The sequence below is a fragment of the Populus euphratica genome, unplaced genomic scaffold (assembly GCF_000495115.2).
Source record: "Populus euphratica unplaced genomic scaffold, PopEup_1.0 scaffold7.1, whole genome shotgun sequence".
NCBI lineage: Eukaryota > Viridiplantae > Streptophyta > Magnoliopsida > Malpighiales > Salicaceae > Populus > Populus euphratica.
The window spans coordinates 713718-739330 of NW_011499871.1; the positions used below are offsets into that span (position 1 = coordinate 713718).

Consider the following 25613-nt stretch of genomic DNA (forward strand, 5'->3'; position numbering starts at 1 on the left):
AATATAATATAAAAATTAGCTGCTATTTAATAAATAATACCATAAATATTTTTTGTAACTATTTTATTTTAATTATATCTAATTAAAAATTAAATAAAAAAACAAAGACCTTCACAATAAAGCTTGGGTGTGCGGGCTTGGGCTTGGGCCATGACAAAAAGGTCTTGCACACATGGGCCTACAGGGCTGATCTGTGCATTTGACGTTTTCTTTTCCTTTCAATTGGTAAAATACCTAGGCGATGCCTTGTTTTAAATGGCAATTAATGCATTGCCCACTAGTGCATTTATGGGCATTTACGGTGCCTGGAAAATCATGTCGGATATTCTTAACCTAAAAAATTCATTTCCACCCCCGGCCTAAAAACACATAAGAAAAACTCCAGAAACCTTCATAACTTCATCTTTGAGCTTATAACATCTTATCACCAGTGAAAAAACTGAAAAGTCTTCCTGGATTCAAAAACACTATCAAGCCATAACCTCTTCAGACAAGATGAAGGATAAAAAAAATAATATTTTTATTGTCATTTAAAATCTATTAACATCAAGTTCAATTCTTTTTCCATCTAAATATGGTTAATTAACTACTTCCTCTCTCTCTTTTTTTCTTTTTAATTTTTCGTTGCACTTGAACTTAAACTTAAATAAGATAAAGTTTAAGTATCTATATAGAATTAAAAAAGAAATGGACCACAAAAAAAAAACTTTATGGAAAGAAATAGATTTTTTTATGCCTTATGTACAGTAAAAAAAACCTTTAAAAACACATTTGTCATTTCCTTTTGTTTCAGTGTACAATCTAGTCCTTGGAGTTTTAATTAGTATGTGTCGTTAGAATTAAATTTTAATTACCAAAATCGAAGCATGATTAAATATTGTGATTTTTTATTTTTTCAACAAGGCCAAAACCTAACAACATGCTTGACAAAACAAATTATGAGCGCCAAATCCATGGAACAGCAGTAGCATGATAGGATGGAATTACAAAATGTTAAAGTCTTGAACAAACAATGTTAAAAGACACCAAAAAACACAAGAAGAAGAAAGAAGAAGAAGAAGAAGAAGAAGAGAGGAGGAGGGACAACTCTGCTGTATTGTTCCAATCCATAGTGTAGCCGAGTGGATGTACATAGGAGAATGAACAGTGAATTGCCTGGTGTTTTAGTATTTTACTTATATGATATTTATTTCGTGAAAAATAATTTTTTAGAGTTTTTATTGTTGTTTATTATTAGAGAAATCCATCAATAGAAAATATTTTTGAGTCAGAAAAATTTAACCATGTTTTTAAGAAATTTTTTTCTTTTTATTTTGAGAGGAATATACTTTCTAAAATTAAAAAAATAAAAAATATCTTATTATTTATTGATTATATCAAATTTAATTCTTAATTTTTTTTATTGCTATATGTTTTGTTTTGAATTATTTATTTATTTATTTTTCTACTACATCCCTTAGAATTTGATATAATTTGATTTTTATATCAACCTTAGTTTTTATTTTTTAAATTGTAATTTATTTTATTTGAAATAATTTATGAAATTAATTTTTTTAATTTTATCATCTTTTTACTTTTTTATTGTCAGATTTGATCTTTTTTTTATTTGCTATTTATTTTATTTGAAATAATTTATAAGATTAATTTTTTTATTTCATTCTCCTTAAAAAAAATTTATATGTCAAATTTAATTCTCATTTTTTTTAACAAGTTTGAAAAAAATTAAAACATTATTAAGTTATTTTTTATTTTTTTTTGTAATATAGTCAAACATTGAAAAATATTTTTCAACTTATTTCTATGATATTGTCAAACATTATAAAATAATTTATTTTTCTAAAAATTAACTATTAAAAAAACTAAAAAAAAACTTGGCCTTAATAGAATTTAATTTTCTTTTTTATTTTCCTTCATGCTCAATTTCCTGCTAAGCTAGTGATTAAGGGACTGTGTTGACTCTTGACTTTCTCGTATGGAACAATCATTTTTAAGCATAACAGTGAACTTAAATGAGTTTCCAAATCTTGAAATGGGTGGTTCATTGTTATAGAAATGACACACTGGATTTTGATATACTTTGGGTTACACAGAAAAAGAGTAATATTCTATTTTTTTTTATAAAAAACTCCACGTTGAAATGTAATATTTTCCCATTTAGAAAACTAGAAAATTAGTTTTTTTTTAGATTGTGTTGATTAACATAAAAATATTACCCTTTTTTATTTTCAATTTTTTCTATTTTTATTTATAATAAAAAATTAGAATTGTGTTGATTTAATGAGAACAAAGATGTTTTGTTTTCTAAAAATAAAAAGAGAAATACATCAAAATTATAAGTATTTTTTATAAAACAGTAAAACCATAATTTTTAATAGTCATCTTGATATTTTGTATTCATGGTAATCTAATTGTGAAATATTAATCTTATTTTGTTCAAAATAAAAATTATAAAAACAAGATTATATTGTTAACCCAAAAATATCCTTATATTGTTTTTTTAGTAAAAATTAAATTTATGAAAATAATAAAGTATAAAAAATAATTTTAATTTTTTTCATTTCCAAAAAAATTTGTATATAAGAGAAAAAAATTATTGTTTATATATATTTTTCATTTGAAAAACAACAAAAAAACTTGTAAAGAAAAACTGTGAATAACCTCTAAAAGATATTTTCCAAACTCGATGTGAATTTAGAAGATTTTTTAGTTTGTTGGAGGGATAAAAATCACATTTGAAATGAAGTTTCAATTTCCTTTTCTAATTTCAGTTTTTCAGAAAATCAGAATATTGCTTTGTTTCTCAACAACCCCTCTTTTTCTCAATTTTATAACCAGTTTAAAAACACATTTTAGAGGTTATTCATAAATGTTTTACAAGTATTTCATTTTTTATATGAAAAAAAGATATGAACAATATATTTTTTTCTAGCAATTTTAAAAATTAAAATTACTATTTTTATATTTAATTAGTGTCATAAATGTAATTTTTATTATAAATATAATTCTTCATGATAATTCTTAACTAATGTCTTATAATTAGATTATCATGAATTTATAATATTAAAATGACTATTATGAATAATGGTTTTTATTTTTCCATAAAAAGTAGTTGTAATCTTGATTTTTTATAAAAAAAATATTTTTATTTTTGATAAAAGAACATTTTTTTTAAATTTTCATTATAAAAAAATGATTACAGAAAATGAAAATAGTTTTTTTTTTTTTTGGATGTAAGCAAATAGATAATGTGTTGATTCTTAAAATTTAGGAATTGGGATCATGGTATATCCTTTTGCAAACATCATGATACCATGGAGGACCAACCCCGAACAACCGGTGGACCCCGGTGGACCTACTGGATGGTGGTGGTGGCTTTTGAATCTTTGAAGTCAGACATTCATAATAGACATAAAACCAGATGTCATCTTGTTGGACTGCTAAAGTGGGCGCATAATCATATTAATTGATTAACAAAATATTAAACAGTGCGGTTAAATCACTGTTTTCACTCCCATGAAATACCAGTTATTAAAATAATGTTTTGTATTTTCCTGTTCTTCTTGTTTTTAATCTTCTTTTTTTTTTCACTAATCGAACCCTTCAATGATTTTTTTTTTATAATTTTTTTATAATATTTAATTATTTTAAGAATTATGCTTTATATTTTTTATTAAATTGTATATTAGTCTCATAAATTTAATTTCCCCCTCTCAATTTCAACCTTAAGTATTATATTTGTGGCAAGTGGGTTTTTCTCTCTCTCTCACACACACATGTATATATATAAATTTTTTATGAGTTTACTTGATTTCATAATTTATACAAGTTTAATAAGTTAATTTAAATTATTTTTTAAAATTTTTATTTTAATTCATAATTTAACATTAAGTTAGTTAGAAATTGGACTTCATAATTATTTTTAATTTTATTTCTATAAATTTATCTCGATCTCATAAATTAGATAATGAATTTGACAAGTTAACCTGAGTTGGATCTGTTTATTTTTTTAGATTCTTTTTTAATTAAATATTTTTTTAATTAAGATTCATAATTTTTTTTATTTGCTTTTCACGTGGTTATCTCGATCTCTTGATCCAAGTTGTCAGTTTGATAAATTGACCTGAACTGACTTATTTTATTTTTAATTTTTTTTTTCAATTTCACTATCAAACAACTTAATATCAAGTTGAATAAATTATAACTCGGGTTAGAGATTTGACAGATTAATCTCGGTTGACTTATATATATTTTTCCCACCTTTTAATTTAATATATATTTTTAATTTTATTTTTTAATGTTGAGTTTGATTAATAATTGATTTTCATAATTTATTTTGATTTGTTTTCTATATGATTATCACAATCTAGTGATCCACGTTTTGATAAACTAACTTGAGTCTATCTAATATGTCGCAATCTCAATATTTTAAAAACAAATGTCTTTCAATATATTACCATATCAATATTTTAAAAATATTGTTTAATATGTATTATATTTTTAGTTTATGATAAACTTTATTTATTAAAATACACGTTTTATTAGCTCGCTTGAGTCTATAAAGTATACTTTTCAAAAAATAGAGTCTCCTCAAATTCAAAAAAATTATTTAGATAATTTTTTCATATTAAAAAAAATTAATTAAATTTACAATAAAGTCTATACAAGACCAATTATCCAGTGATTTAGAAAATCACATCTATAATCACTGCTGCGATGCTCTTAATATTTATTTAACATCCAATAATCAAGAACAGCATAGCTATATTTAAAATTTATGAAGTCTTTGAAAAAAATACAATAAAGGGTGGCATACCTCTAGATAAAATGAAGCAATTAGGCAAATGAAAAGAATAAAAATAAAGCTCAATCCACACGCTTCATGTGACTACTTTTAGATCGGAGTGCAGGGAAAAGCAAAGGCATGTGGTCCGGCACAAATGAGTGTCTCTGTCCGCCATGGCCTCTCTTCTTCCTTTCCTCCACCTATTTTGTGGTGCCATCTGATAGAATCCACCTTTCATTTTGCCCTTGTCATACCATAACTTGTCTTTTGACTTCTGTTTTTGCCTTGGTTTTTACTTTTCTTCCTTTTATTTGCTGGCATGTTTAAATGACCTTGGATAAATGCTTTCCTGAAAATATCAACCAATGTATGGAAGCACTCATATTACATTATTATCAGTACTATTATTATCATTATTGGGAATGAATGGTTCTAAAATATTTAGAAAAAAATATTTATTATAGCTCTTATATTTTACAAATTATTGATATTGGCTCCCTTTAGTTTCCAAAATTAAAGGACAAAAAATTAATTTGGATGCTAAACTTTATTTTTTCTATTTTTTGACTTTGATATAAGAGAAATGAAAAAAAATCATGGAAATATAGCATTAGAAAAATAAAATCTTTGTTTATATCAATTAGACAGACATAAAAATATTGAAATTGATGTCAAAATTCTTCTTTTGATGAGGAAAGCACATGTTAGGGGTTTATTTACCTTGAAATTTCCAAGAAAATTAAATGTGATTTTGGTAAGTTTTTTTTGTTTTGAGTTAATTTCAAGTTTTATAATGGTTTTATGAGATCATTAGTGGATTTATCAGATTCACTATGATATTTTTTAGTTATTTTGAGTAAAAAAATAAGTTGATTGGGTCTAAAAAACTATTAACCTATTTTTTTTAATAATTATAGTAATTAGAAATTAGATAACACATGCAATATATTGTTTGATTTGTTTTTTTAAGTTATTTGCCCTAAATACAAAGAAAAAAAAAGCTTAAAATGCTTGGTCCTATAAAATATATTGGTTGGCCTAACCTGACTTAACTTGATTTTTTATATATTTATTTTTAATTTTTTTTTATTTATATTTAGATTTGTGTCTTTTTTCTTTTATTTTGTTTAAAGAATCTATTTTAAAATAATTTTTAATTAATTTAATTATATATACACACTTAAATATTTTACGATTTTACTTAGAGTTTTTTTTTATTATAATAACATGTTAAAAAAAACATATCTAAGCAAGGACTACCACGCAAAAACCTGAAAAACAGGAATTAAACTATAATTTTCTTTAAAAGAAAAGGCTAGCAAACAATAATAAAATAAAATCACGCTATAATGGTTTCCTTCATGTAAGAGAGTTGAACACTGAAAAAGCAATTGAAATATCGAGAGAGAGAGAGGCCTTGGGGGTTTCTTCACTTTGGTGATGGTGTTGTCGAATCCGCTATCCCACAGTGTCATCTCCGTCATTTGACTGCTCATGCTCTTCTCCTTCTCCACCGGTGGCGGTGTCTTTTGGAAATGGATTGTGTTCGCCGAAGCTAGCACTGGAAGCACCAGGTCGGGGAGGAACGGCTGGATTGTTGGTGGCGCTGGCGGTGGTTTCTGGGGTGCCGCTACGGCTCCTTCCAATGTTGGTATCGCCATCGCTGTCACGGCCATGGCCGGTATCGCCTTGGCCGGCACCGTCGTCTATTCTCGGAGGTAAAACAACAAAATCAACAATCAAAATCCTAATTCTTTCGAATAACCGAGTCTCTAATTCTAAATTTAGATTAACCGTCCCCAAAGAAACCCTAGATAGATATATCTAGATGTTGACGCAGCAGAAACCGTTGATGAAAGCCTTAAGGCGAAGCCACACTCGTTCCTCTTCATCTTCTTCGCCGTCAAATTCCTCCTCACCGTCGTCGTCTTCATCGTGGATTCATTTGAGATCAATTTTATTAGTTGTTGCTTCCTTGTCATCGTCGCCTTCATCATCTTCTTCCTCACCAGTTTCCACTAATCGGTGAGTTCTTCTATTCCTCTATATCAAGTTTTCAGTTTTTTTTGGCAATCTCTTAGTTGTCTAAAAATGATCCCTTTTGCTCGCCATGTTATTCTATCTTGCTAGATTCTGAATCTTTCGCTCCTTTCTCTTGCCTTTTGCTGTTGTTATTAGAATTCCGGAACATTTCTTGAATCTGTGATGGTGTAGATGCGATGTGCAACTAAAATGTTTAAACTTCAGTAGAAGAATAAATTCTAAAGTGCCTTGTGAAAGAATAATTGTCACTCATAGAGTTAGCTGTTCAATGCGTTCTCCCATTTAGGAAGGCAGTGAAAGCAAATTGCTTATACCCTCTCTGATTCGATATGTGAAAAAAGAAAATCGAGGTCTATTTTGTGGTTTGGGAATCTGGTTTTCGTTGATGATTATTATCAAATAACTTATTTTTGTTTCTTTTTTCATCACAGGGGTGGGCTTAAATCACCTTGGTCGCGTAGGAGAAGAAAACAAGCGCTTTTACCAAAGCAATGGAAAAGTTTATCTGTGCCTGATGGGAAACTGTGTGATGGTGGTGTTAAGTTTCTGAAGAAAGCACGAAGTGGGGTATGTTGCTGTCTCTACCGTGACTGAATTTTTTACCGTTTTGTTTAGTTATTCATCAGGTCTCATGTTGTTGTTTTTATGTCCTTGATGCTTTATTTCCAACTGCTGATGGAGTGTTATCTTTTCCCAAACTCTAATGCAGGGTATTGATCCAAGTCTTAGACCAGAGGTTTGGCCATTTCTCCTTGGAATGTAAGTTCTTGTTTGTGTGTCTGTTTATATTTGATTTTCTTAGAATCTACATGCCAAAAATTTGGTTGAGTTGGGTTTCTTATCTACTTTATTTTTCCTTCTGATGTTTTATTTATAATTAAGCAAAATAACAGCTTTTTATCAGTACATTCTGTCATTAAATTTGGGCTGTCACAAGGTGCTCTATCTGTATATTTGGAAAAATCATTAATTGTAGGCTAGGAACAATGTAATTGTTGGCAACAAATTTGCTGAATGCAAACAATCTCATAGAAAAGGTCTCAACATTTATAATTTTCCAATTTGGAACACGCACTTGCAATTTATGCTATTATTTTCTGATTGTTCTTCCTAGGAAGCTTTTTTCTTTTTGTTTGTGTTCTTTTGTTGTGAGGATGCATTAACACTGCTCTTTGTATTCATGCCGAGTTATTTTCAACAGCTATGATGTGAACAGTTCCAAGGAAGAAAGAGATTGCATCAGAGATCAGAAAAGGTACCATAATTCTCTCTCAATACAGTTTTTAGTGATGGATGAAACCTTATCTCTTTTCCAAATTCCTTGTAATCTTGGGTTTTCTGTTCTTTCGGTAGTCAAGGTTCTTATATATAAATGCACTGCAGAAAAGAATATGAGAATCTACGGAAACAGTGCTGGCGGAAGCTCAAATGCAATGACAGGAGTTTTAAGGCCAAGGAAGCTGCTGAAATCAGCAGCGCTGAGGTTAGTAGGGACTTGAGTCAAGTTATGGATTCTCCTAGATTAGAAGATGTTGCTAGTTCCAGGAGGGTCACCTTCTGCTGAGCAAGGCAACATAACTGCCGAGGATTCGGATTGCCCCGACCAAGCCCCTCAGGGCTCTGACTCGATATTGGAAGGAGATGGTCACTTATGAAGATGGCTTGGCTGGAGACACAGAGTCAAGTGATCCTGATTCCTCTGAAGAACCTGAAATCGCAGAATCTTTTCTTGCAACTGAATTTACTGGTGAAAATGATTTTCATCTGCCTTCTTGGGGGAATTCCTCTCCCTCTGAGACAGAAAGCAAGTTGAAATTGCAGCTGAGAATCATGCGTGTTGATGCAGTGCAGGCAAATGGTGAATGGATAATGTACTCGCCATCTCAGGCTGCAGTACCAGAGATGAAGGCATGGCAGTTCGCTGAGAGTGTAGGGTTGCAGGACTATGATCACTTGGAGCCAAGCAGGATCTTTCATGCTGCTCGCCTTGTCACTATCCTTGAGGCATATGCACTTTATGATCCTGAGATTGGTTACTGTCAAGGAATGAGTGATTTACTCTCACCCATTATTGCAGTGATGGAGGAGGATTTTTTAGCCTTCTGGTGTTTTGTGGGCTTCATGAAGAAAGCCCGGCACAATTTCCGTCTCGATGAAGTGGGAATCCGGAGGCAACTGGGTCTTGTTTCCAAGATAATCAAGTGCAAGGATAGCCATCTCTACAAGCACCTGGAGAAGCTTCAAGCGGAAGACTGCTTCTTTGTGTACAGAATGGTGGTGGTTCTTTTCAGAAGGGAGTTAAACCTTGATCAAACACTCTGCCTCTGGGAGGTGATGTGGGCTGACCAGGCAGCAATACGGGCAGGGATTGCCCAGTCTGCCTGGGGGAGGATGAGGCTAAGGGCCCCTCCTAGTGATGATTTGCTGCTTTATGCAATAGCAGCTTGTGTGCTGCAGAGGAGGAAACTGATCATTGAGAAGTACAGCAGTATGGATGAGATCATGAGAGAGTGCAATAGCATGACTGGCCAGTTGGATGTCTGGAAGCTTCTCGATGATGCTCATGACTTGGTGGGCAACCTGCACGACAAGATTTAAGAAAGAATCTTTCCTAAACCTCTTTATCTCCCTTGTTCTCTATAGATTTCCATTTTTTTTTCCTTTTGTCCTTGTCGCAATGTTCAGATCCCTTCAAAACTAAGGGATCTTCAGATCACTTAACAAACGCAACTTAAGGCAATTTGTGTAATGGGGTAAGTTTATGGAAATCCGAATGCGGTGCCCGCACTCAGCCCACCTCGAGTGATGGTGGCATTATTGCAAAATTAGCATTTCTAATCTTCGTTTTTTTATTTCTTTGGTCTTTCGACAAGGGAGATTTAGAAAAGAAGGGAAAGAATAAAAAGAATAGGGTGGGGACAAGAAGAAAAGCAGCATGAGAAGAGAGGAAAGAAAAGGGGGAGGAAAATCTGTATTTTTTTTTGAAAATTATCATTGTTTTTAAGAAAACCTGGAAAAATATAATAATTAATATTTTTGATGAAATGGTATAGGATGATGACTATATGATTTTGTAAAAAGTCTGAGTTTAAGAATATTTATTTTTAAATTTTTTTTAAAGTCTGAGTTTAAGAATATTTATTTTTTTTAAAAAAATTGTTAAAATGTACTAATATAAATCTAAAAAAAGAAAAGGAAAGAGAACAAAAGGAAAAAAGTTTAAAGATAGGATGGAGCTTTGATTATAACAATATTAATACCATTGAAAATTTTGATGACAGCTTTGATTATAATAATGTTAATACCATTAAAAAAATTATGACATCAAGAAAGGTAATGACAAAAGTTAACTATATTTTGGTCAAAGATAAGTTAACAATTATAATTAGAAAAGAAAAAAAAATCCTAATGACACATTAAAATTTTAATTACAATATCATTGATATCATTTAAAAGAATATAATGAGATGAATTTGATAATATTAAAAAAGGTTGCCAATAATAATTATAGTGGGCCACACACTATGAGCAATTCATTTGCTTTTAGGTAGAGAATGTGGCCAACTCTTGTTATCATTTGTGACTTTTTTTAGTTTTGTTGAATTTCTCTCATTGACTTTTTTATTATGATATTGATAATGTCGTAATCATGCTTTTAGTATGCTTCTAGTGTCTTTTTCTTTCTTCTCTCTCTCTCACTCCTCTCTTTTCTTTGAAATTTATACGGGTTTATTTTAACAATTTTTCTAGAAATTGATATTCCCTACCTTAACTTCTTACATAGTCGTTCTTCCTAATTGTGACATGTTCTAAATTGTGCTGTTTCGTCAAAAATTATTTTACTTGTATTATTAGCTATTTTTTTTTAACTAGTGTCAAAAATTATTTTACTTGTATTATTAGTTTCTTTTTTTTTTTAACTAGTATTATATGTGAAAATACCCAAGATCTTTTAATTCATCTAAAAAATTATCTACAATGTAAAAAATTACATATAAATAAGAAAACCTTAACTACTATTAACAATTGGGATTATAGCTTACTACATAAAATATTCAACAAGATAACATAAATTAACCCCAATAAGAAACCTAAATAAAATCCAATAATATAGGCTTGAATGTGCACAATCTTTCAACTGAGAAAGAAAGATTGGGTTGTCCTTTATCATCTTCAATCATACATTTATGTGAACCGTGTCCCTGGTTTAGTGTCTTTACCAGCTTTCTTGGGGTTGAAGAAACTCGATCTAGTATAACTCCATGAAGCTCCAATAATACTCCAAAAAATCTTAATTAAACTATTGTAATGTATCTCTAGTGATTTAAGTACAATTTAAAGCACGCCGCCTTGCCACAAACTATGATTCATTAAACTTATCATCATTAGTAAAAAGAACTTATGCATCCAAAATAACATCAATATATTCTTTTTATATCAGTAGTAAGGTTAATAGGGTAATGATTTCAAAAGTCTCATCAAGGATATGTTATTGTCTTTTATATATAACTAGGATCCTTTATGTTAAAAATAGAAGTAAGACCAAATAAGACCCTATTCAAGTTTAATTAGTATCATGAAATAAATATTATGAAACTTATATAAATCAGCTTGAAGTTTGTATTATTCATTACTTGCTTAAATTTGTTTTATGATCTTAATATACAAACCATAAACTCTAAGTATAAAAGACTAAGTTGAGTTAGACGTCATTGCACGAGAAGAGACATAAAAAGACCTACACATATCTTAGGTTTGTGAACAAGTACACTATATGGAATGAAATAAGCATTATTTAAAACTTGAGTGAATATGGATCGAATACATTCTAGTAAATCATGATCATCCCCTTCTTCTTTGTCACATATAAATGGTACAAAACCTTAGAGTTTAGAATAACATATATCTTGAAACTTTTCTAACCACACTTATCTTTTTAAGTGATTTCGTTTGAGAGTTCATATCTTGAAACTTTTCTAACCACACTTACCTTTTTAAGTGATTTCGTTTGAGAGTTTTCTAAAACTTCATCTACAACCAAAACAAACATTACAATTTTTTTTTGAACCTCATTTACAAACTTATTAAGACTTATTGTGTTAAGTTCCTTTTTCTTTCATATCATCTTTATATAAGTTATGAAATTTATCAAGATTGAGTTCAAACACTTAATTACGATATCATTTCTCTTCACCTATATTCTTTTATTCTTTGATGAATGGGGTTTAGTGGTATAGTTGGCTACAATATGATCAAAACCTTGATATTTAGCACACTTGACTCTAGAACTCATTTTATATTCATCAAATTAAGTAACAAACTCACTAATAGTCTTGCTTAGTTGTTCAAGATTAATATATTAATCTAAACAATTATTTTTATAAGATTAGAGTAGATATTTCTCTAATTTTATTTTATCTCAATCTAATTGGTAATAGAAGATTTACCCCTAGTCCATAGATATTATTTAACACTCTTCTAGTAAAGGTGAGCGGTTCTACTAAAGTTTATTTTAGCAAATTTATCCCTTTTATTTTCAGAAAAATTATACAAATTAAAGAGGCCATGAGTAAAAATCAATGGATTACAATAACTATCAAAAGTGGAGCTCCCTCCTTTGTTACATCTCATACACGGCTCATCAAGGTTATCATAGTTTAGGTAACGTAGGTTATAATTATATTTTCCTCCAAGAAAATTCTATTAGATAAGTGAGTCTACAATAATTTGTTTTTGCAGGCAATGAAAAACTACGAAAAAGCTGTCCAACTTAATTGGAACAGTCCCTAGGATTATTTTTTATTAAATTCGTAAAAGTTCTTTTTTTTTTTTCATCTGAAGCTAGAATCCGTAATTCTCCCTTTTGTTTATATTGACCTTACCATTTATGAAATCCATTTCAGGTACTTAATAATTGGGGACTTGCTCTACAGGTATTTTGTCAACTATATGGTTCTCCTAATTCAGCACTGTTTATACGCTTTTTTTCCAAAGAGAACTTTTGCAGAGCCTTTTTTTTCTTTTAAATATTAATACCTTATGATGTTCTGGTATGTGTGATTGTCTAGGTAGTTTGTTTGATGCTATACTGAATTTTACAATTGTAGGAACTCAGTGCAATTGTTCCTGCAAACAATTGTGAGAACTGCAATTAGCAAGGTACAAAAAGTCATTTGAAGGTATTAGAGTGTCTGGATGCATGTATTGGACAAGCCGGAAGGAAATTTTGATTTGTTTTATGTCCTAAGAATAGGTCTACTTGTATCTTCTGTTCATACGATCCGCTTTTACATGTTTCTTTTATGATCGGAGGATTGGAAAGATAAGAATAAAGAGAAGAAAGAAGAAGAAAAGATACAGAAAATGTGTGTTCTTCATTAATTTCTTGCTTCCTACGTCAACTGGCCATTACATTTATATCAGATTTCTAAGCTAATACAAAAATGCTAGCTGACATTTTCTCATCACTAACATGTTTCTTATTCATCAACTAACTCTAACTAATTCTGTTTATTCAGTTATTTACAAAGCCACGTGTAATTGAATCTACTGCTGCTGCATTCTTCTGCTATGAGGTCTGCTGCTACCTGCTGCCATCCAATCCTGAGTTCATTCCAGCATTCACATAGGATTGTAACAGTTTCTAATGCAGTTCCGTGCAGCAATTCAGTCGCAATTTTATTTCCATCGAGCGATATGCAACCTTGGAACTGTCTTGGTTAGTTTGATCATTTCCATCCTCATCTGTAATACAATGTTTCTACTGTGATTATATCTATTGCCTTGCTTTATTTAATTTGTTGGTCAAAACAATATAATCGACTGTCTTTGCGTATCCTCCCAGAAATCAAATGGATTAAGTCCCAAATTCATAATGTTTTTTTGGCAGCATGGGCTAAGGATTGTTTCCCCTAACGAGTCGTATAGGCAGTCTGCTCTCTACATATAGTGGCTGCTCATGCATTAAAACCTAATTACTCCGCAAGCACTGCACACACATATATTTTCTCCACCGGTTTTCTGTGCCTGAATTGGAAGTGCTTATTTAAATTCTGAGAGGCATGTTTCTGTTCACTTAGCAAAAGGATTATAATTTAAAGCTAATTTTACTCGATTCTTTACTGGTATACAGCAGCGCATTGAGGCTTGTGCGTTCCATGGTTAGTAATGAATTTTCTGAGTTTATGGTTGTTATTTCATCCTAAAATGTCTAATCTGTGGTAGATAACCTCTTTCTCAGTAGTTAGTTCTCGCTTAGGTTCTTGTATCTTTTCTTAGACTTTTGACGTTGGGGAGGGACATTTTCTGATGAGCTCCATTATTGTCTTTGATTGGTTGACCATTTCCCAAACCTCGGATTATCTACTAGTTCTTGTGCTTTGGGTTCATTTTGCATGTTGCCCAAATCTTTTTGCCTTGACCCCTACGCTGCTGTTTCTGGTTAATATGGGCACATGAAAAACTGAACTTCCTATCCAACCTTCTTGTTCTATTATTTTGGATTCAATCAATACCTCCACATTTGGTTTGGATTATCTTTTTTTATTTTTATAGATTTTATCAGGATGTATATTTCCATATCGCAAGCAATCTCTTTTCTACCTGATTTCCACTCAAATGATTTTGTCTTTGCTTCAGAGTTCTAAACAGGGCAGGATAGAGTTTAGGTGACTGAACTACGAGTCGGTGCTTTTATCGAAACTCTTCCCCTCTTCTGCTTGTATTCAAGATTATTAGAAAGAGGAAAGATTTTTTTTTTTTGTTAATTCTACCTTTACTGTGCTTCAGTAAGCTGTTATCTTTACCTTTTGAGGGCTTTTATCCAAAAACTGGGGATAGAAGGTATTTTGTTTCACAGCAAGAAACCATGTTTAAATTCTGCCCATGGATCAGCTTGCTGACTCGTGGGAATCCCTGGATGGATGGCTTGATGCAATCCGTCTGGTATACAAGCTGATTGCAGTTAGGCAAGAGTGAGGTCTTGGCAGGTATCGTAACAAGCTGATTGCAGTTAGTCCTTCTTTTCTTTTGAAGATGTATGATTCATGTATTGAAACTGGAATATGGTCGTTCAAATAAGTTGTATATGGAAGAATTTTTGTCATCGCATTTTTTTCTCTGCTTGATCAATTGCTGTACATTATTTTAGTTTAGGGTGGCAGGTGAGTGATCTTGTCGAGACTTTTGATGCGGATTATAGCAGATGAGTTCGATTTCTTGTTTTGTTTCAATAGTAACATTGGCACCAAACAGTATATTGCATTTTTGTAGCAATTCCAATGACTTAGAATTGGGGTTGGAGCCATCCATGACACTTTCACGCAATGATGTACGACTGGAAGCATAAGGCTTTTAATTTACAGAGCAATATTTTGCCTGAAGTTTTCAGTAATTTTCATCCTATGGCAAGGTAGAGAGAAATGAGGCAAATTGTGGAGATTTGATCAATTTCCATGTTTGATTAAGACTCTTAAATCTTTGAGAGTTCCTTTCAGCACACACATGCGCTCGCGCGCGCGCATTTCTTTTCATCTGGTGCATACTGCACGGAGAGAAAATGTGTACTGCCTTATAATTGGCTTCGGCCTGCTTTCGATCTGCAGTGCGGAAATTAAATGAAACGGGAGGCATTTTACAGGCTGCGTTAGTCAAAGCTAGGGGGATTAAGTATTATTAACGCCCATTTTGGTGATATAATCTGACAACAATTTTTCTGGAACTTGCAATATGTATCGAGTAAGTTCTTTCTAGGAAGCTACAAATTTCATGCAGATAGGTGGCTTTACTTGGGCCAAAGCAAGAACAGCTTCAGGAAGAGTCCACAGCCCTTCTCCACAGATTAATCCTGAGGCGACAGCAGGAACCATGAACTCAGCTTTCTTGGTGTTTCGTTTATGCCATATTAAAACAATCAAACTTCCAATACTCATATCTATCGCAAAGGAAGCACCAATGAGAAATGGAACACCCATGACCATAGGAAGTGGCATCCATTGTCCGATCTTCTGCGGTGAAAAATCTCTCACCAGGTTAATTGCTATAGCAAAAGCAAAGAAACCATAGCATAGCTGCAAGCAATGTTGGGGCAGAGCTGAGAAACCATCAACACCTAGAATTGCCATGTTTCTGTAAATTAGGGCATAAGGAGCTTTAAATTCTCCATATGGATTTCCAACATCAAATGCCTTGTAAAATAGGAAAAAACTGCTAGGAGCTGCGATGCACCCAATTACTGTGCCAACAACCTGACTCAAAAACATTGCTCTGGGGGAGGTGGATGTCAATTGTGCTGTTTTGAAATCCTGCATCAGGATGCAAGCAACAGAAAGAACAGATTTAACAAGGCCACATCCGGCAAGTGCTGCCACCACACCATTCTCTCTCCCGGATACCGCTGCTAGCACAAAGAGCGCAACTTTCCCATAATTATAGGCCATGTTTATATCGGTTAGACCAGCTCCATAGGCATTGCAAAATGCTAAAGATGGAGCAAGAACATAAGCGGCAATGACATAATACCACTTAAGTTGAGGAAATATGATTGGCACTGCAATTACGGATAGAATAGAGAAGGCTATGTATCCAATGACTGCTACCCACAAAGGTATTGTCTCTCTGAGGAACGTTTCATTTATTCTTTGATCATCAAGGTGCTTCTTCTGGTGATCCACAGCTGCTGGGAAAAAATACAGTTAACAAGCAGTGTACACTGCAACTGAAGCTTCAATCTACTTAGCAGCATTTGGTTACAGAACAGGAAAGAGCTGTAGAGGATAAAATAAAAGGATCTCCAATTTACCTTCACTGAGTTTCTTGTCCCGTACTCTGCCATGAACATTGATGATTGTACAAACCATTACCTTAACGAAATTGTAGAGCCCATCTCCTAGGATGAGAGCAACTGCTAAGAAAACCTGTCAAATTACAGCCATAAATTAAGGATCAATAAAATTTTAGAAGGCTAAGAAAACCGTACACTATTATCTGTTTCTGACCTTGTAACCATACAAACTCTTCATGCTAGTTTCTTCTAAAGAAGCTGGAAACCAGTCTCCCTTAAGTTGACCAATAAGTGGCCACATAACCCCATATGAGAGCACAGCTCCAAGAAGTAAAGACAAGTTCACTAGATGAGAAACAAGCATTCCAGCTCCAATGAAAGTGGTGTTAAAATCAAAGAAAAATCTACGAAACACCCAAAACCAGAAAGAAATGGTCAGTAACATGTAGAATAGAGGATAATTTAATCAGGAGGAAATAGATGTAAATACGTGTGCTTCCAAGCTTTCAACCCAAAAGTAGGGAACTGTGAGAATCCACATCCTTCTTTCCCAGTGTAAAACCACTGAAAAAATGCCCATAAGAAGCTGATTGAAAAGTACTTCATGAATCCACGAACTTGTTTCCTGTAATAGTAACTCATCATATTATTTCTAAGTTTGGTTTTTATAGATAGCACATGAGATATGTTAAATTTAGACCGTAAATATATATATACTTTGCCATCTTATCTCCTCTGCTATGGAAACCATTGATGAGAACTGCAGTTGCCATGCCACTTGGAAACGTTAAATTCATGTCTACTATCAGAATCTGCACCCAAAAGGCCAAACCAAACCGTTAGGAATATTTCAGCAAGAAAATCCCTAGCTTCATAAATTAAGATCTTGGGACCTTAGCTAGTTAGTGGGTAATCTATCTAAAAAAATCATCTTAAGTTGATAATCATTTCGTTAGCTTAATTTTAACTTAAAAATTTAAATTATTAAGTGAAATTTTATTATATAATTTATATTATTCTTTAAAATATTATTAAACACCATCAACTTTTTAATCATTCTAAATGGAAAGATTATTGGCTCTATTTATACCTTTCTAAGTGGAATCAAAACAAAAAGACCAACAAAGCAAACTAGGAACAGGTATCCACACATCCAACCAAATCCAGGTTCCTTTATAGAAGTTGAAGGATTTCCTTCAGTATGCACCCCTGACAACTCATACGTCTTCCTGTTTAACCCCAAAAGATAAGAAGCAAATCCACCTGTTGCCCAAGATAAATGAAAACCAACGTTAGTAACCTCAACTTGGCCAGGAATTATAAGATAAAATAATGTTTTCTACAAGGGTAATTGATCAGAGTATCAAAGCCTTAAACCTCCATGTGCTAGGCTAAAGCATGCAACTGCACAGGTTTGTATCATCGTATTCTCTTGCCGAGTAAAGGGTTTGACTACAAATCCTGCCCTTCGAAGCATTTGTGTCCAAGATCGAACGAATACAAAAGCAAGAAGTGCAGCAGAGACATTAAAATTTGGAGCCAGCCCAGTTGTGAGGTTTAGCTTCATAACTATCACACTGTAGATGGCTCCAATAAGAATGCTCGCTGTGAACCCTCTTACTGTGATTTGCTTTGTCCATGGTTGAGGTCTCCTTGACCCTTCTGGTTCATCTTGTGGATCCATCTCCATCTCCATCTCCATCTCCTCCCTCTCAATCTCTTTCTTTTCTATTGCTTCTTCAATCTTCATGGCTCAGCTAGGCAGTAGTTAGTACTGTATATGTATCATAAAAATCAACTCATCAGCATGTATGAAATGAAGTGAGGAGAGGATAGAGTTCACAAATATATAAAACTATGCATGCACGTTCTTAATTACCTTGGCTCTTTTAATTATTACATGGATCTACTTGGAGCTAGGTAGTCTTCTTTTCCCACCTACAGACGAATTGTATAGACTTAGAAAACTGTCGTCTATCAGAGCTTTGTCCTCTTCACATATACTAATCAAAATGCCTGTAAGCTGTGGTGATTTTGACATTTGCTCAAGCGGGATTTATGGCCTGTCCACAATTGTAATCAAGCTAGAAACTCAAAACTAATCAGATGATATAATTTACTTTCTCCTATGCAGGATTGAATTTATTACCTTTTTTTACATCACTAGCAATCCCCACCTACAGATTGAACATGTCTATGCATGTCCCTTTTTATACAAAACTGGGACAAATTAAATTATCGTGCATCTAAAACGGTTAATTTTTTTTATTAATAAGTTTTTTAAAAGTACTTTTAAATTTTAAAAAATATTAAATTAATATTTTTAGTATTTTTTAATGTGTTTAGTGAATTCATGTCAAAAATAAAAAAAAATTATTTTAATATAGTTTTTTAAAAAAGTTATTTTGAAAAACACTCTATAAATTATTTTAATATATTTTTAAAAAAAAGTTATTTTGAAAAACACTCTCTACTATAACTGCAAACACATACTTATATGCCATTTGTTTTTGTGATCAAAACTATGTTTAGGTGCATTTGACATGAAAAAACATCAAATTAATGTTTTTTAGTGTTTTTTTGATAATTTAGATAGGCTGATCTCTCAAATAAAAAAATCTAAAAATAATATTTTGATATATTTATAAATAAAAAATATTTTTAAAAATATTTTTTATTATCAAATGTTGAATTAATTATGAGCAATGTACTATAATTAATATCAATTAGAGGTAGACCTATAAGATCTTAAAATTGATCATCATTAGACCGAATATATAGCTGACCCTATCATTGACATCCTTTTTTTGTTTCCTTCCCCTCCATTAATGCTGTGAAAATGTTAGCTCACTAGTAGCAAAGATTCTTTTTTTCTGCGAGTGGTTAGACCGCAATGGGGGATGTCGATGCACAAGTGCGTCAATCATGCAATGGAGTGGAAAATGATGGCTGAAGAAAAAAACGTCTTTTTGTTGTCATGGGCCATGATCGAAAATCAATGTGAACCGCAGGTCAATACCTGCACAACGGATTGGTTTAAAGATACTTCTTGGATGATATAGTTCAAACGATTATATTATTTTTTAATATATATTTTTTCAAAATGTTTTAGACCGGAAACTTATATAAATTTATTATTATTTTGTTTTATTTTTTATCAATTAAAATGAATGATGATACTTAAATAAATAATTATTTGATTAATAATTGATTTTAACACTATATTAGAAAATATTTCAATTAAAAATTTAAATCAGTTAATTATATATATATATATATATATATATTCCCGTGTTAGTTTTATTGGTCATTAATTTTGAATTTTTAAATTTTTATTTAAGAAAATTTTGACTAATTTTTTCTGTAATTTTATATTAGATAAAAACAGTTATAAAAAACAGAAACTTTAATATTTCTAACACTTAATTTTTACAAATTCTAATAACTAAAACCAATTTAAAAAGTTGATCAAATTTAACTATTGTTAATTTCTCAAAAAAAAAAAAAACAAAGAGCATTAATGACTGGAGAGCACGTTTGATGTGAAAATGCGCTCTCTCCTGAGAGTTTTTCTTTAAATTTCATTTCAATTCTTAATTTGTGATCCCATAAGTACCAATAAACTCATAGGTTGCATTTAACTCCCGTCCCATTCCACATTTTGTAGGATTTAGAAGACGTTTGTTAATGAGGTTGCGTCTATGTTTTAAATAAAATACAAATATAACTTGTTTGGTAAAGAAAAAAAACAATTTATTATTCATGGATGCTACACTATTTTTGCATTTAAAATACAAAAAAAAGAAAAACAGACGAATATTATTTTCTGAGTGTTTCATATTAATTAATTAGCGTGAACAGTGGATAGCCATTAGTATTAACAGTGGAGCATGGCTATCCACTGTTCTTGCTAATTAATCTGCTGAGTTCTCAATTAATCCGTTGAGTTCTCCCATTTGTTCAGAAAAGAAATGAAAGACCACTCTTGTAATATATTTTTATTATGGTTAAAAGGAACAATGTAGCATGGTATACTGTGCACATGAACAGTATTAAAAGGAACAATGTAGCATGGTATACTGTTCACATGAACAGTATAGTCAGCTATAGTATTTTAGTTGGAGCGGTCCCAAGCTCAAAATACATTAAATTAAGTTCGACCTAGTAAAATAAAAAATAAAAATTATTTTTTATTTTTTATTTTTTAATTATATTTTATTTAAAAAATTAGTGTTTAACATTATTTAATAACACTATATAAATTAGACAGAAATCGCTTGATGACATAACATTTGCAGAATTTAATAGCAATCCCAATTTTTTCCCTGATTATATTATACATGGTGTTGTTGGGTGCTTAAGAAACAAAAAGAATGTAGTCCTTGTTGAATGTATTTCATACGTGATGGAATTGTAGATAATTTAATGAAATAATAAAAAATAATTTATATAAAGTATTTAATAAAAAAACCTAATTAAATCACAATTTCAAAGATGATATAAATAATCGGTAATTGATGCACGGGCTTAAGCCATGGTACATGGGGTTTTTTTTAGGAAAGGAATAGTTTCATTTTTATTTAATTTTTTTTATTAATATTGGTGTTCAGACTAATTTAGTATATTTAATTAATTTTATAAATTTATAAATTAATAATTATATAAATCTCTAATAATTATAAAAAACTCAAACTTATAATTATTAAAAAATAAATATAAAACTTAATTAGTTAAAATATCTTTAAATAAAATAATAATCAATTAATAAAACTATCATTTCAATGATTTCTTTTTCTCTTTTTTGTTTTAAATATTAAAACTCACGATAATATTCCAAACACTCATGAGCACAAGTTGTGCAATATTCAAACCTATCATTTTTAGATGAAAATTACATGAGCTTATTAGATTAGAAATTTTTTTAATAACAATGAAAAAACTCAAATTTATAATCATTAAAAAATAAATTTAAAATTTCATCAATTAAATTATTCGCAAGGAGTGGTTTCATTTTGATTGTGTTAACAGATAAATAAGCTGTCATTTTCTATGGGTTTCTTTTTCTTATTTTTTTTTATATTAAAACTCACGATAATCTCCCAAGGCATTCATAAGCACAAGTTGTGCGATATTCAAACCTGTCATTTTTAGATGAAAAATATATGAGCTTATTAGATTTGGAAAAACTTCAATTTAGCCCCTCAATGCAATGTCTCATTATCGATTGAGTTCAAAACCTTTTATTTCAATCAATTTTAACCCAATTCTAATTGATATTAGGTAATTTCATCCCTTTATTAATTTATTTGTATCATGGTGAAAAAAACTCCATCCAATTTATATGTGATTTGTACTAGGGGTGATCATTTTCGATTCGGTTCGGTTTTTATAAAAAAAAAATTAAAAAATCGAAAAAATCCTCCATTTTACTAATAGAATTAAATGTTAGGAATGCCCTTTATAGTAAGTTGAAGCTCATTTTAATTTTGAGTGTGCCACTGACAATAGATGGAGGAAGGGGCAATATTATCTAAATCTTTTTATTACATTTAGCAAGATTGATAAAATAAAATAAAATAAAATAGGACACAATTGATAATAAGATAATATCTTAAGGGTTACTTTAAAGTTTTCAGTTAGATTAATGAGAAAACGGCTGAAGAAAATAATTGGTGAGTTGAATATTCCCAGTCCGTCCAATTTTTTCCACTCTTTCAGCAGCACTCTTTGTTTAAATAACTGGGTCAAATATCTCATTCTGCGTCAAGTTATTACAACCTGGAATCCTTAATCCCGCTGCACTCGTATATTATTTTAACATTTGTTTTTGAACAACAAACGTAAATTCCAAAGGAACTTGTGTCCCTATCTGAAAATTGCTTAATACAAAAAAAAAAAAATCATCAATAAAAAGATATCGTTGGAAAACTATGATGACATTTATTAACGGAACATACCATTGTAGTTTCTTTCTGTAAATACTCAAAGAATTAAAGTTAGACAAATATTTCCTGGTTATTTTCATTGGAAAATATCACATGTTAATATTATGGATGAATTTATTAATACAATGTAACCGTCACTAATATTTGTTAATTTTTTTAATAATATTTAAGTTATAAAATGTCCTATCTTCTCTCTCTCCCTCATTTCTTCTTTTTTTTAAAAAAAAAAAATCATCATTTTCCTTTTATTTTTTCATAAATTCAATCATCACAAATTCAATTACCCCAGCATTTAGTCTATCAATATCTATATTCTTATTTAATTATTTTTAAAGATTCACTACATCAAGTTAGCGAACCTACCTGTTTTTTATTCTAACTTGTTCTTTTATATTAGTTTTTTTATGATTTTTACGTAGTATATGTGATTTATTAGTGTGTTTACTTATTTTATAACCTATTCATACAGAAATGTGTTGTGTGCATGTATAGTTTGTATATTTTACGGTGTTTTTTGAAATTTTAAAAAATTATATTTGTTTTTCATGTGATGAAACTGAATTTGATCTTGTAATTCGGATGTTTTATAATAACATTTTATATAGTCTTCTATGCAGGGAAGGTGCTGTCAAAATGTTTTTGAAATAGAATTTAATGATAATGTTATTACCTTGTTTTATATTTAATGTTTTTGGATGAAGAAAAGAAAGTTATTAGAGAGTAATACAAGCATGAGTACTACTAGTTTTTCTAACAGTACTTCTAATGATTATAAGGTGCTAGGTGCCAACCAAAACACCAAGCATAGACAGCCTCTTTAGAAACAGGCTCATCAAATGCAAGGTTAGCTTGTATAGGGGTGTCCCTTCTAAGAAAAATATATACGTTGAGAAATATATTGTTATGTGAAAGCTCAATCACAATATATAAATTTGTTTTCTTTTCCTGCATGGTAAAAAAAAAAACAACAAATGATAATTTTTGAATAATTAATTTCAATGAACAAATAAAATTTAAGGTTCATAAATGTAGAGACTATTTTGCATAATAATATCAGTGATGAAATCAGCAATTAAATAATTTTATTTTAGTGAAGTCAAGTTTTTAAAAATCTTAAATGGAAGTCTATAATTAATACTTAGTTTAGGAAGTTCAAGATTAGTATATACACAAACAATTCTTTTAATATTTAATTTGGTTAGCTTTTTAATTTTAATAAACTAATTATTTTATGAAATTAACTTGTAAAAAAAAATATTGGAAAGAGGTTGGCAACATTATTGTCAAGAGAGCATAGAAAAATCACAACACAAGTAAGTAATTGAATTAAGATTGAATTCAAATTGTGATTTTTTTTAAATGTTCAAATTTTATTTTTCATAATCTTAACCAATAATTGTTTTTCTCTATGAATCAAATTGCATAATTTTTGGTATGGGGTAAAAAAAAAAATCAAAGTATGCAAAAGAAAAAAGGTTTTTCATGGTGGGATGATGTGGTAATGTGGAGGGATTTCAGACCTACACATATCTTAGAGGCTATCTAGGATACTTATATTCAAAATATAATATTTGAACATTTCATGTGGTGGTCACAATCTAGTGAGGAGAACTAGACCAATAAGATTCATAGTTTTATTACCATACATACTGGTAGATTTATTCTGTTTATTTTGCATGTAAAGTGAATTTTAAGATTATGTTTTATAAATTCTTTTAATTAATTATTGTATTATATAAAAATATTCAACCAACAATAATTTTTTTTTTACAGGTTTTGGTGTTTAAACATGATTCAAGACTGATGAAACTTTTTGATGATGAATTTTTTTTTGTTGAAACCTACATTTGAAATGAGGACTATAAGAAAATGGTGCAATAACTCGTAGATAGGTGAGCTCGAAAGCTTGTGGTATGTGGGATTTTAATAATTTTTTTGTTAAGTTATTAATTTTTTAAATTTGCTATTTTTTTTAGAAAATATATAATATTCAATTGTATAAGAGATATGAGAATGATCTCTTGATCCATATGGAGCTCAATCTAAGTTTTTGATTAGAGGATAGATTGTTCAGTAAACCCGATAGAAATCAAGTATACAATATTTCTAACATTATACCAAGGGTATTTGACCGTCTAAGAGATTTTATGAGAACAAGTTTAAACTTGGATGACCTGATTTACTGCCGAGATGACCTAATTTAAGTTTGAGATAGCCAGATGAGGAATATAGTGAATATAGCAGCTGTTGGCGACCCTTACTAGTATATATGGTCAACCACATTGTTATCCTGGATCTGGTAAAGATTTGCCTCCTCCTTTTTTTTTTTTAACTTTTATTTACCAGATAAATTACATTCAATAATGTTTTTTAAATTAGTAATAAAAATATGGTTTATTTTATTTTATTTTAATTCTTTTTTATTTTAATTTTTTAAAACTATTAAATGCAATACTAACAAAATTACTAATAAAATTTACGTTATCAATTGAATAATTGATGGATTAAGTCCCTCAAAAAATTGTAGAGTGTTAAAAAAATTATAGGACTTACCAATATTAAATATAATTCTTTAATAGCTTGATTTTATTAGTAATATACATATAATTATCCATGAAATTATCAATAATTTATTTTATCAGTGACATAATCACCTATAAATTTACTATCATAATAAATGGCAGTAAATATTTTTGTTTGACACACTATTTCTACATGAAAATCCATTGAAGATTACATTACTAATGAAATAACAGACAAAATATAACTCAGCAAAGATATGTTTTTGTACATAAATTTATAATCGTCACTCCGTCAGTAAGTTTGTTTTCGACTGAAAATTCATCCCTAGCTGCGTATTGCTAGCTCAATAGGATCTTTTCACGTTGACAGTGACTGCTCACTAGCTAGTGGTGCCGTGCATCCGCAGTAACCAAGAAAAGACCTTCCTTTCGTTAGATCCGATCTATCTTTTGTTACTCGTGATCGATCTTCAAGGTACGTGGAAGTGGATTTTCCTGAATTTCGTTACCTTTTTCAGAAGATGTTGCCTAATAAGTGT

The 25613-nt window shown here is 30.4% G+C and overlaps 2 protein-coding genes across 4 annotated transcripts; one reads left to right on the forward strand and one right to left on the reverse strand.

Annotated features, from left to right (window-relative positions):
• Positions 1-6153: 6153 nt before the first annotated feature.
• On the forward strand, positions 6154-9674 carry LOC105127261 (GTPase-activating protein gyp7-like). Its single transcript, XM_011028487.1, is given in 7 exon segments — positions 6154-6501; positions 7258-7393; positions 7536-7585; positions 8028-8081; positions 8210-8375; positions 8377-8471; positions 8473-9674. Coding segments are annotated over 7 exon segments (1677 nt in total). The 5' UTR covers positions 6154-6277; the 3' UTR covers positions 9425-9674.
• A 5792-nt stretch (positions 9675-15466) lies between these two features.
• Positions 15467-18591, reverse strand: LOC105127262 (metal-nicotianamine transporter YSL1-like). Of its 3 annotated transcripts, XM_011028489.1 has the most exons (8): positions 18487-18591; positions 17985-18381; positions 17698-17870; positions 17325-17419; positions 17098-17232; positions 16822-17011; positions 16626-16740; positions 15467-16502 (listed from the first exon to the last, which is right to left on the reverse strand). In XM_011028489.1, the coding sequence occupies exons 2-8, from the start codon at positions 18355-18357 to the stop codon at positions 15574-15576; spliced, it is 2010 nt and encodes a 669-aa protein (XP_011026791.1). In that variant the 5' UTR covers positions 18358-18381; positions 18487-18591; the 3' UTR covers positions 15467-15573. The 3 variants fall into 3 exon arrangements, with proteins under 3 accessions (XP_011026791.1, XP_011026790.1, XP_011026792.1); XM_011028488.1 differs by lacking the exon at positions 18487-18591 and having other exon boundaries at positions 17985-18466; XM_011028490.1 differs by lacking the exon at positions 18487-18591 and having other exon boundaries at positions 15467-16499; positions 17985-18464.
• Between the last annotated feature and the right edge of the window lie 7022 nt (positions 18592-25613).